Source organism: Mus caroli, unplaced genomic scaffold, assembly GCF_978045245.1.
Source record: "Mus caroli unplaced genomic scaffold, Mus_caroli_1 scaffold_1, whole genome shotgun sequence".
NCBI classification, from domain to species: Eukaryota; Metazoa; Chordata; class Mammalia; order Rodentia; family Muridae; genus Mus; species Mus caroli.
The window spans coordinates 56,075,903-56,089,044 of NW_028227256.1; the positions used below are offsets into that span (position 1 = coordinate 56,075,903).

General features: G+C 41.8%; 1 protein-coding gene across 3 annotated transcripts in view; it reads right to left on the reverse strand.

Annotated features, from left to right (window-relative positions):
- Als2 (alsin Rho guanine nucleotide exchange factor ALS2) overlaps nt 1-13,142 on the reverse strand; it is a 72,604-nt gene that overhangs the window by 39,137 nt on the left and 20,325 nt on the right. For all 3 annotated transcript variants that reach the window (XM_029482838.2, XM_021164704.3, XM_085837611.1), the window contains 5 exons: nt 10,786-11,705; nt 6,541-6,898; nt 4,846-5,014; nt 3,687-3,783; nt 2,523-2,600 (listed from right to left, as the gene is read on the reverse strand). In XM_029482838.2, coding sequence (XP_029338698.1) covers nt 2,523-2,600; nt 3,687-3,783; nt 4,846-5,014; nt 6,541-6,898; nt 10,786-11,705 — 1,622 coding nt within the window. The remainder of the gene's footprint in view (nt 1-2,522; nt 2,601-3,686; nt 3,784-4,845; nt 5,015-6,540; nt 6,899-10,785; nt 11,706-13,142) is intronic.

The following is a 13,142-nucleotide window of genomic DNA, read 5'->3' on the forward strand; positions in this document are numbered from 1 at the left end:
GCCACTACTTACGTCTCAGCTACCTTCTCCGTTCTTAAAATCAAACCATCCAAATAATGGACTACCATTTCACTGTGAGAAGAATGAATCACCCAGTCGGTATGTGTGAGATAGGGTTCCCTAGGCTGGCTTTGAATGCCCCCACTACCTGAGTACCAGGATTTCAGGGGTATACTACCAACACTAACCAAGTTCAGCAAGCCAACAAGTTTTGACTACATAATCTCCAATCAAAACCAATTCAGGAGGCTACAGAGATGGCTCAGCTGTTCAGTGTACTTGCAGAAGATCTGGAACCAGAACGATGGCTGACAACCATCTGTAACTCCAGATCCAGAGAACCAGAGACACACATGCAATGCACTTATATACGTGCCAGCAAAACATTCATACACATAAAGTAATTTTTAAAGAGACTTACATAAGAGGTCCTGTGCAATGGCTCAGAGGACAAAAGTGCTTGCCTCTAAAACCTGGGACCTGAATTCAATGCCAGGAAACCAAATTAAAAAAAACAAAAACAAAAACAACCAAACAAAAAAACAATTTCAGAACTGGGCATGGTAGCACATGGCCATTAGTAATCCCAGGAGTCTGGAGGCTGAAATAGGGGAACCTAGAATTTAAGGCCAGCCTGGGCTTTATGATTCAAATCAAAACAAAAACTCTAACTCAAATCTCACTAGACGATTTTTAGCTTTCATAGACTAATTAAGATGATTTCAAACCATCAGTGGCTGTGGTGTGTGGCTTTAGTGTGTGGCTGTAGCTCAAGTGTGACAGGTCTTGCCTACCACATGCAAGGACTTCCTTCTCATCTCCAGACCACAACAAACAAACAAATATACACCCATTTCCAAATAAAACAAACCTTCATGCTGTACTTTGTATACAACGTTGTGAGACTAACCTTGTAACAAATTCCATGGAGCTAAGGCTAAATACAAACCAGACTTTCAGGTCCTCTGACACCACACTACAGCATTGTCTTTGGTAAGATTTCCATTTTGTTTGCTGGGGATGGAACTTGCAGCCTCATAATTGCTGAGTGTCTATTCCAACAGTGAGCTAGAGTCCCAACCCTTTCTGGATTATTTCTGAAACAGGGTCTTTCTGCATTGTCCAGGTTGGCCTTGAGCTTGCTCTGTAGCTCAGGCAGAACTTGAATTTCAATTCTTCTGCCTCAGCCTTCCCAGAAGCTGAGAAGAAGGTGGCTTGTGCCACCAGGGCTAGCCCCAAAATCTTTCCCTCATGAGTAGGGGTGCTTCTACTTTGTTTTAAAATGATGGGGCAATGAATCTTTGTGTTTAAGTAACAGTAACTGGGCTGCATATTGAGAAAATGTTACATGCTAAATGCAGGGCTGGAGGGATGGCTCAGCAGTTAAGAGGACATATTGAACGTGTATAGACGACCCAAGGTCCCAGCACCCATGCCAGAGCTCACACCCCAGGACATCAGATGCCCCTACTGGCTTTTGTGGCTATCCATACATACTCATAATGAAGAACTTTCCAATTTAAAAGGAAAATATTTACTACAGAACTAGACACAGTAATTTAACATTCCCCAATGCTTTCTCCAGTCTTCTTGTTTGAAAAGAACTGAGCTCACTGAAGGGAGAGCCACCACTGTGGGCCTTAAGCAGAGATGCATGCATTTTGCCTATAGTTTAAATTTGGACCACGTTCTCAGAATTGAGGCAGCTATCCCTCACAATCTCTATTACTCTCAGCAAGGAGTCTGTCTTGGACGGGGAAAGGCAGCTCTAGTACCATATCCCATTCTGATGTGCTTCTGGCTCACACCATCCTGCCTCTAAACACCGTAGCCGGAGCCAGCACTACTGGCTGTACACGGGCATTTCTTCAAGGTGTTAGAGCAGGGGAAAGGTTGGGAAGTCCTGACCTAGAGTGAAACAGAAGGGACTAGAATCTACTACTCAACAGCGTTACACAAATGAAAACCAATCTATACAACAGAGTCATCTAAACCTTTAGCTTTGCTACAGAAAAAGGTTACTAATAGGTTTACCCTGGTATAAGCTATAAAATAAACACATACACACCAGAAAATTATGACTTGTCAAATTCAACTTTAGAGAGAAGCCATTATTTGATGGAATAAAGAAAAGAATACACCAAAGAAGTAAAAGTTTGCTTAAAAGACTTTTTTTTTGCTAAAAAAAAGGACATGAGTATTATAAATATTCATTGAACAGTTAAAGCTATGAAGAAAAACATTTTTTTGATCTTTTGTTTATTCCCAAAATTCCATGTTACTATTAGAACATAAAGCATAGTATAACTTTAAATGTTACAGCCCTTTAAAAAGAAGAAAAACATTTTTAAGAATTACATTTAAGTGGAAAAGGAATGGCTTTGTGTCATAAAGCCTTTTTAAAAAAAGAATCAAAAAATTTTAGGAAAATATTTATAAACTAAATTTGGCTACAAAAACAATTTCTCTAAACATACAACACAGAATCCCAGAATATGTTGCTATTAGGTTTACAAAAGTACCTTTGAGAGTCGAGGAACCGTTGTTGGAAACTCAGAATGCCCAAGCTGACCAAAGGTATTACTGCCCCATGAGTAAACCTATCAGAAACAACAGGGGAGCAGACAGACAAAGAAGTTTAATCTTGCATGCTTGTTCTGAACCTTCTCAAACACCTATAATTGTAGAAATTATTCACATTAATTTTCTACTTGTTAAAATAATAGGTATTAGCTGGACACAGTGGCTCAGCCCTGAAAGCCCACCACTCAGGAAGGTGGGAGAAGTCTCTAGTCTGAGCTAATTTTTCAGTACCAGCAGCTTGGATTACAAAGTGAGAGCTTGTCTCATCCCATTTAAAAAAAAAAAATAGAAATGAAACCCACTCACAGACACCTTTTCTTCAGTGGCACAGCCACTGGTAAGGTGCGTGTGTCCCTGTAAATAGCCCTACTTAAACCCATTGGGATGTGTGTATGTGTGTGTGTGTGTGTGTGTGTGTGTGTGTGTGTGTGTGTGTATCCTTTGTTGTAATTTGATGTCAAATCTTTTTTTCTACTTCTTAGCTTTCTGGGGGAAAAATTGCATAATATTTGTTCTTAAACACATATGATTCTATTTGTTTGCTTATCTGAAGTCTCTTCTCCATTTAGAAATAGAATATACCAAGTTCTAATCTTTGCCCTACAAAAAGAAGCCAGTGACTCTGGCAGAATCTACTGCATACTTGGTCTTGTTTCCTAAATAGTTCTAACATGCCTGCCCTAAAGACATTCAAGACATGGGTCTGTTTCTAGTATCGGGATATTTCTGTTCAACTGAAATCTTAACATATGAAAACTACTTCTTTTCTTAGGGTTTTTCTATAAATTGGATTTCAAAACAAAAATGGCTTTTTTTCTTAGTGTCACACTAAGAATCTTCTTCATAAGGGAACTGAGGCTCTACTACCTGGAAACTCGGGCTAGAGTTAAATGGACGCTTTACCAGCCAGAACAATGCCTTGTAGATGAGCTGGATAGCTTCTCTTGGTCTCCTCCCCTCATCTATAAACTGGAAATACTGTCCAGTGAAACCAAACTGCTCAAAGGAGAGACAGCTCTGCCTGAAAGTACAGTTGCTCAGAGAGAGTTGCAACAGAACAGCCTCCCATCCAACCGAGAACAGCACTCCAGTGAGCCTCTTACCTGAGATTTCGCAGTGAGTGCGAGGGAGTGGGAGCCGCCTGCCTCCAGGTGGATTACCTCTTTACCATCCAGACACTTGACACACAACGGCTGAAGCCTTAAAGGAAAGAGATACACACACACACACAGGAAAAGTGTTTTCAGCATGAATCATGGCCTTTCTCAAATTATATAGCTGGTGCTGTTAAAAATAAAATGTCAAAAATAATGTGCATATGTTCAAAGTACTTCAAATATTACACCTAATTCTCGGTAGTTTTTAACTGCAGCATTGTCTGTCATCAGTAATTAAATCCTATTATCCAGAATCCATTAAGAATTAGGTAATCCAAAAGTTTAATTTGAACTAGAAGTGGTACACGGGCCTAAATCCCAGCTCTTGCAGACAGGAGGATCACTGCAAATTCAAGCCCAGGCTAGACCTCACAGTACAATCCTAATAGAAATGTGGAAGCTGCAGAACCATAAGAGAGAGCAGCACAGGGAGAAGAAAGGCAGCTCTGGTTTCCGCTCCCTGCGCTCTGCTGAGACATGTTAGCCCACTGCTTCAGACAGTCTATCCCACATCTTCACTATTCGTATATCAAGCATGTTAATTCTGGGAATGCCTATTAAGCAAAATGACAGTGTTCCCTGATGTACACATATTTTAATGCTTTAGTAATAGCTATTTTAAGAAGCATAACTACATCTTTTGGGATCAGAAACTTGTCAGCTCCTCTTTGTAAGTTAAACTGTAACTACTCAAATGTTATTCCTAACACCATGTTCTGCATTCCAAGATGAACAAACACCAAAACAGACATGGACAAGTGTGCATGGACACTCTCGTCCTTTATTGGTTTTTTTGTTTTGAGACAGGGTCTCTCTATGTAGCCCTAGCTGGCCTGGAACTTGTTATATAGACCAGACTGGCCTAACTCACAGAAACTCACTTACCCACCCTCATCTCTCTCTCCTGCTAAGATCAAAAGTGTGTGTCACCATGCCCAGCCTCCAGTCCTGTACTGTTAGGCACTGAGGACTAAGGTGACAGCTCTTTATCAGCACTAATGGTGCACAGTAGTCTGTCCTGTTGGAGGAAATAGGTGTATGGAGACCCCAAGAAAAAGGTCATTGCCTAAGCTGATCCTCATCAGTAAATGCTGGTGGCACTCACCTGGGCAGGACGTCGCCGTGCCCTAGCTGCCCTTCCTTGCCTTTCCCCCAGGTCCACACTTCTGTCCTCAGGGAAGGCAGAAGGGCATCTGCTTCTCCACTGTATGTGGGAGTCAGAACCACTGTCCGCGTTTTCACCCTCGCAGCCTTCCTTAAGAGCCTGGGGGAAACTGAAGACAAACAAGAGCTGGGTAAAGGGGTGGGGAAGCAGAAGACACGATGCTTTCACCGGAACATCCTAAAGCAATCACCAACATGGCGTTTATAAAAATACGTTTAGCTTCTTTGCAACAGAGTGTGGCTTTACTGGTAAAAAGAGCTTGAGAAATGCTCATGAGACCTGCAATTAAAGGGCTGTTTAAAAGTTTAATCTGTCACACTGCCAAACATTTGGCTGTAGAACCCTTCTCCGTGTAACATTTATCAACATCCCAGAGAACTTATATTCCGAAGAATATGCTAAATAAATGGGTGTAGTAGCTCATGCTTGTATTGCCTGCTAAGGTAAGAAGACTGCTGAGAGTCTGAGGCCATCTTGAACTATAAAGAGTTCCAGGACCGCCTGGGCTAAGACCCTGTCTCAAGAAAACAAACAAACAAACAATAAACAAAAACAGAATATGCTATAAAAAATACAAGGTTCACAAATAACTTATCTATTTCAAAACATAATTAAAAGCTAATGTTTTTCAAGCCAACTTTTAATTTCAAATATATAACAAATAAGTGTAATAAGGGATTAGTTTTAAGACATAAAAATTTAAACTTTACGCTGGGAAGAAAGCTAGAGAGGTGCTAGAGAGATAGCTCAGCAGTTAAGAAAACTGGCTGCTCTTTCAGAGAACCTGGGTTTGATTCCACATTTAATTCTAGTTCCAAGCAATCTGATGCCCTCCTCCTGCTTCTATGAGTACCAGGCATGTTCATGGTGCACAGACATAGATGCAGGCAAAACACCCATAGACAAAAATTTAAAAAAAAAAAAGTTTTTATATATCTGGATGACTACCTAGGTTAGTGGTTTTTTTTTTTTTTCTTGGCTTTGTTGTTGTTGTTTGTTGTTATTTGTTGTGAGGCAGGGTCTCACTATGTGGCCCCGTCTGTTCGGGAAATCACTGTGTAGACCAAGCTACCCTGCAACCCTGAGCTCTGACTGCCTCTGCTTCCAGAGTGCCAGGACTGAGGTGTGGCTCACTATATCTTGCTAGGTTAACTTTTGAAAGAATGTTTTATGGTGTTGAAAACAATGTATAACTAATGAAGTAAATCTTATAAATCAATGTGGTAGCAGGACAAACTTTAAATAGTTGTTAAAAAACTGAAGATACAGCCGGGCATGGTGGTGCACGCCTTTAATCCCAGCGCTTGGGAGGCGGAGGCAGGCGGATTTCTGAGTTCAAGGCCAGCCTGGTCTACAAAGTGAGTTCCAGGACAGCCAGTGCTATACAGAGAAACCCTGTCTCGGGGGTGGGGGGGTGGGGGGGGGCAGAACCCTGAAGATTCATCCTGTAACTATTTCTGAAGCAGAGAAACTGGTAGCTTTCTCTCAAAGCCACTGTTTTAATAAACCACGGTTATAGAAACTAGAGTCAGAATATGCCAGCCCTGATCATTAGGAAGACTAACTTGTTATATCACAGCATGCAATGCTGGAAGCACCCAGGACTCTCAGGAAGTCAATGCACTGAGGCATTACCTTGTGACAACAATCCTGGGAGGGAGAGTCTTCGACTCCCTCCCTCCGACTCTTCCTCTCTGATGTCCATGAGACTTGAGCTTTTCTTCCCTTGCAGTGACTCCTGTTTCACCTGTTCTTCTCTGAGATCTTTCAGACTTTCTGGGCCTGTGGAAGCACTGCCTGACTGAGCTGCCGTCTCGCAGGGGGCGGTGCTGTAAAAGTTCATAACTTTCTTGAGAGACAAGGCCCCAGCTTCATAGGTGGCAGCCACTCTGACACCAACAGCAGATGCACAGGAGACCACCAAGCTGTTGAGGGCTGAGGTGCTTGTGGTTGGTGGACTGTGAAGATCAGGAACTGCTTCTTCTACAAGAGGCTAACACACATACACAGTATATAAAAACATAAGCAGTCAGTAGTTTAATGCTTATAGCTATCTGCATAAAAAAATCTAAAACAGATCCAATGGTGATCTGTCTGTCTGTAACAGCATTAAGGAAGCTTAGAAAGAAGAATGAAGCCAGCCTGGGCTACTCAGCAAATCCCAGGCCAATGACAACAGAACTGTTTATCTTCGGTCTCACCCCTCCTGATGGCAGAGTTAACATACTATATGGAAATGGTGCTTGAAATCTAGTTCTTTATCTACGAGCTTCCTCTTGTCTCAGTGCCTTGGTTTTAGTGGCATGTTAACATGCCCTCTAGCCACTTTATAAAACCAAGCATGGGAAAAGGAGGGTGAGGTTCAAAGGGCCCTGGCTGCAGCCCTGGAGAGGCTGAGACAAGAGGTGCTCAAGGTCAAAGCTAGCGAGCCTGTCCTTTCATAGTAAGACCTTGTCCCAAAAAGTAAATAGACATAAAAAAGAAAATAGATTTAATGCAAGGTGCCCTGGGTAGAAGGTTGGGAAAACTCAAATTGTTATTACTTAAATACTTTTAGGAAAATTTAAACTGATTACTTGCTAACTAAGAAACAGAAGAAATAAGATATTAAGAAAAGAAGGCAGCCGGGCGTGGTGGTGCACGCCTTTAATCCAAGCACTCGGGAGGCAGAGGCAGGAGGATTTCTGAGTTCGAGGCCAGTCTGGTCTACAAAGTGAATGCCAGGACAGCCAGGGCTATACAGAGAAACCCTGTCTCGAAAAACCAAAAAAAAAAAAAAAAAAAAAAAAAAAAAAACCAAAGAAAAGAAAAGAAGGCTTTTTCTAAAACATTTTATAATGAAGATTTAGATGTAAATTGTATAGGAGGAAATTTTATGCCCTAATCTACTATCCCTCAAACTACACTCTCAAGCTGATCCATCAGTGACTATCTCCTGTGACACAGTAGCCGGGCATGCTACAACCTTTGCTCTGGTTACCACAGAGGATAAAAGGAATAGGTTAATAATTAAATACATGGAGCTAGTGTTCTTAGCATGCTTTGTGGGAATATTAGAAAGTTCAATAAAAAATTCCCAGTATCAGTGAAAAATAGGTTGAGATATCAAATACTGTTTACTAAAAAGAAAAAAAAAATTAGATATTCTCAATAAACACCAAAAAGCTTTTGACCTATAACCACAGTTACAGTGAAAAACTATTGCTTCTCATAGGGTTGATGGCTGGAAAGATATAGCTCAGCGGTTTAGAGCACTTGCTGTTCTTTCAGAGGACTCAAGTTCAGCTACCAGGGACTATGCCAGGCGGCTCACAACCACCTGTAACTCTCGTTCCTGGGGACCCAACAACTCTGACCTCCTCGGGCACATGCACATACTCACATGCAGAAACCCACACCTACACATCATTAAACATCTACACACAATTAAAAACATAATTTTTTGAAAAAAACTGCTTTTTATACCCAAAGATCCCAAAGATATGCACATTGTTCCTTAATTTATTCTGATTTCAGAAGCAAACCTAGCAAAGCATGTGTGCAGCTCAGGTCAGCCTGGGCTACACAGTGATGAGCAGCTCAGGCCAGCCTGGGCTACACAGTGATGAGCAGCTCAGGCCAGCCTGGGCTACACAGTGAAATGCTATCTCAAAAACAACAACAAGCCAAACACAAGTAACAATGGCTTCTAATTTTCTTCAAGTAACTCCCAGTGCCTATCACAGTATCTGGCATACAGCAGGCACTCAATGTAGTTTATCAAATTACATATTTACACATTAGAAACGTAGAAGTTACTTCTATGCAAATAAGTAATCGAATTAAAACAGTCAGCAGAGGCTTGAAAACTACGAACAATTAAAGGCAAGTACTCTGCCTTTAATTCTTAGTTCTCATGACAAGGGTTCCTACTGTGCTTCCCGCCCTGTGTTCCTGTTGTATCTGTGATGCTCCTAACAGGTGTCCTGAGGGCATCTGAAGGAAGCGCTAACCATTAAGGAAAGGAGAGGAGAGGAGAGGAGAGGAGAGGAGAGGAGAGGAGAGGAGAGGAGAGGAGAGGAGAGGAGGAAAGGCAAGGCAAGGCAGAAATCACTGCCCATAGACTTAAGCTACTGTTAATGATGTACTATATATGTGTATATGTGTGTATATGTGTGTGTGTGTGTGTGTGCATGCATACATGTATACTTTTATATCTTTCCTTATTTGAGGTGATGAAAACCTCAATTGGCCAGTGCTCTGCCATTGAGCTACATTCTAGCTATTCAATTGTATTTAAACAAATAAAGTAGGGAAAAATTAATTACTAGCCATTTTGATTAAAGACATAATTTTAGAATTTAGAGTCAACCAATAACAAAGAACAACAGCATATAAACTTTTCTGCTCAGTGTAAGGCTAAAATGTTACCTACAAAGATTAAGTTAAATTTAATAGGAACACACACTGCCAAAACCAATATACATAATAAAAACTTAATTTATCAAAATAAGTTCAAAGGAAAGTGAAATATCTTTGTTGGTTTATTTTTGGAATACAGAATTTTAATAGTGGCAATTTGATACCCAAATGAGCTGAATACAATAAGCTTTCAACCTTAAATTTAATAGAGGAATGACTTCTAAAAGGACAAACTCGTTTCTGTGTTTGTTTTTGACACAAAAACCTCTGTTAGCCTGAAGTGGCCTCAAACTTAAGACCAGGCAAAATCAAAATTTTTTATAAACACATACAGTCTAAGAATTTTCTATAAACATTCTTGGTAAATTAATGTTGCTTTGTTTAGAATTTTTTCTTATAAACAGTTTACTCTTAATTGAAAAAAAAAAGTCAGATACCAACAAGTTCAAAGAGTTTGTGTGACCCAAGACTGTTTCTAAAAACACCCCACCTTCTTACTCTGACAGTAGCTTTGGGAATAAAGAACTGAGAGCTCTCATGGCTGTAAAGCCCCTGAGTGAAAAAGAACAGAAACAGTTCATTCCTAATTAGATGGCTTGCTTCCTTCCCACTACCACCTTTGGCACAAAGCAAATCGCAAATCCCCAGTAATCCCAAGAGCAAACCAGAAACCGTCTTTTTGGAACACTGTTTCCAGCAGTGGTGTCACCCATTCTGAAGTCTTCAGTGAGAATACAATGAGAATAAGAAAATAGAAAATATTTCCTCACCTCAAATAAAGCCCAGTAAGGACCAGTAATAACTGAAAACAAAACTAAAAATACAACAAACCTGAAACATAATGGAAAACCTCTAAGTTTCGTTTCTTTTCTCTCTTTTTGTTTTTACTTTTGTTTTTGGTTTTTGTTTATGAGACAGTGTTAATTGCAGCCCTTGTTGGCTTGATACTATGTAGTGTAGGCTAGCCCCAAATTCATAGCAATCCTCCTGCTTTGGCCTCCTAAATTATGGACATGCAGAACCAAGTCTAGAAACTCTAAGTTGTTATACGCTTGCCTACAACTAAACGCTCTGCAACCTAGTAACCTCGCTAAATGGGAGAGTTTTAGGAACTCAGAAGAGACACCCACCGCAGTCCAGTCCAGAAGCAGCTCTGTGAGCCATGGTTATACTGATTATACTCTTCTGGGGACTACCAAAATGTGGTGCCTCAGCCAGGATGGCAAAATACAAGCCATTTCTAACTAAGGCAAGCCCAGAATGACATCTTTCTGAATTAGCACAGGCTCCCTCCTCTCTAGGCTTGCTTAGAGCCTAGAGACAGAATTATAGCAGCCTGATTAAGGGAGAAAAAAAAAAAAAAAAAAAACTGCTGAACTTAGGACTTCAGCTCCTAAAGGAACACAAAAACAAAAACTTTAACTCCAAATAACCTTTATAACTCCAAATAACATTTATGCTATAAAATGTAGCAGCTACCTGGACCTGGGGTGGCTTTTCTCCACCCTCATGGTTCTCCCTCATCGAATGCTCCGACAGCTTCTGCAGGTATGCAGTTACCGCATGGGTGTCTGGGTATGATGAAGCTGTTCTGGCAGAAGACACTTCAGCTGCTCCCACGATGCTCTGCTGGGAGGAAATGGCACTGCCACTTGTGGTCTGACTGCTCCCCATGTTCAGTTCAGCTTCTACCACGGTGTTCTCAAACACCTCTCCCTGCTCACCCAGTGCCTCTGGATGAGGGCTGGCAGCAGCGCTGGCATGCTTTTCTGCTTGAGACTCGGACAATGTCACACCTAAAGGGCAGCAATGGCTGTCCGATATTATCACATGGTCCTCTTTGTCTGTCATGGTGATGAGCAGCTGGCTGCACTGATTGCATCTCTCTGGGACTGGCTTCAGATCCTGAGGAGGGAGGCACTGCACAAGTGCGAGGCTGTGGAATGCACCGCAGGCCACCTGGAGCACCACGCGTCCAGCAAGGTGTTCCACCTTCTGTGGCTTTGTCACTGGGAAAGTGGTGGTGATGAGGCCCAGCTGACAGCCGGTGCCCCATGCCCAGATCTCTCTGCTGAGTGACAATGCCAGTGTGTGTTCCTCGCCACATGCCAACTGCAGAATCCTAACTGCTAGCGAAGGGCTGGTCTCCGAGTCAGAAATACTGACAGGACTCGGCTCCGGCACATACTGCTGGTTAGCTACCGCACACTGCCCGGCAGCATTCTCTCCCCACATGTACACCACCCCGCTCTCTGTCACTGCTCCACTGTGGAAGCTCCCTGTTGCCACAGTAATAACATGATGCCCAACCAGGGCACTTTCTAGAAGGGGGCTGCTTGGACAAATTTCTGCTGATTCACTTTTCCAGGGAAGGGTCCCAAAGCTGTAGACCTCACCATCTACGGTTCAAAAGAGAAAGGAGAGGGGTTAGTGAGCTAGCTAAGCATTGCATCAGCAAAGACCTTCAGACCTTCAAAGACTCAGAAGCCGAGGGCATTTCGCTCCACTCATCTTTCCGCATTCTGGATTGAAATGAGAATTTACAAAGGAACCATAAGAAGCACGGCATCACAGGCCACTATAAAGGCAGCCAGCAGTCCCGAGACAAAAGTCCTGCTGTGCCAACCTCCCTCCTGGAAAACAGCACCATGTGCCATGCTATGAGATGAAAATTTTCTTTTCTTTTTTCCTTTTTTCTTTTTTTAACTACAGACTGAACCCAGGTCCTTCCGGGCTAAGCATGTACTACACCACTGAGCTCCATCCATCCCCAGCTGAGACGAGTCTGCATTCTTTTTGTAATTTGGACACTTAGAAGCATGATATTGCTTAAACATGAAAACAATGAGAAGTCTTCCCTCAACTGTCCCAGCTTCTGTGAGACAGGGTCTCCCACTGAAACCTAGGCTGGCTTGGAACTAACCATGCTGCCCAGGCTAGCCTCAAACTTGTGGCAACCCTCCTGTTTCAGCCTCCTACACCAGCAACCACACCCTGACTACAATTCTACAGGATTTTTTACTAAAAACATGATTATTAATGTGTACGTGAGGTGTGGGGGAGGCTCACTCCTCAGCACGTGTGCAGGTCAGAGGACAACTCCAAGGAGCGGGTTCTCTCCTTCAGCCCTCATGCGGATGCAGAGCAGACTCGGCTGCCAGCCTTGTGTGACACATGCCTTTACCGCTGAGCCAGCTCACTGGCCTAACTCTAGATGTCAATGGTACCACGTTAGTAAAAGGCCTCCAAATATCTTACTTAATAAAGGTTTTTTCAGGCATTGTAATTAACATATTCCAAACACCTTATTTACAACAAGGGCTAGTTCTATAGCTCAGTACCAGAGTTTCCTTAGGATTATGTGAGGCCCCAGGTTCAATCCTCAGAACTGCCAAAAAAGAGAAAGACCACCGGAGTTCTCCCAAGAACTCTTGAGATCCACAGTATAGATAGTATATACTGAACTTATAGTTCACATTTTTCAAGTATTTCCTAAAATCTTAATAAAATACATATATTTTATTAAATTAAATATCAATTTAAAATGTGTCATAGAAAAAACTCTCATATACTCATGTTTATTTTGTAACACCTCTAAACCCAGATTTAAGCTGCTTCTTAGTTTTTAGGTTTTTCTTCTTAGTTCCTACAATAAAAATATAAATTTAAAATTAGAAACCAATGAGAATCTTGACTCAAGTCAAATTTCCTATGATAGACTGGCAACAAGATTAAAAGTGAGTATCTATGTGTCTCTACTTTAGATGGACAGATCCACCATGGCACACTGTACTGAGACACTGTGGCCTGTGGCTACAGGGGCAGTAGGAAGACAG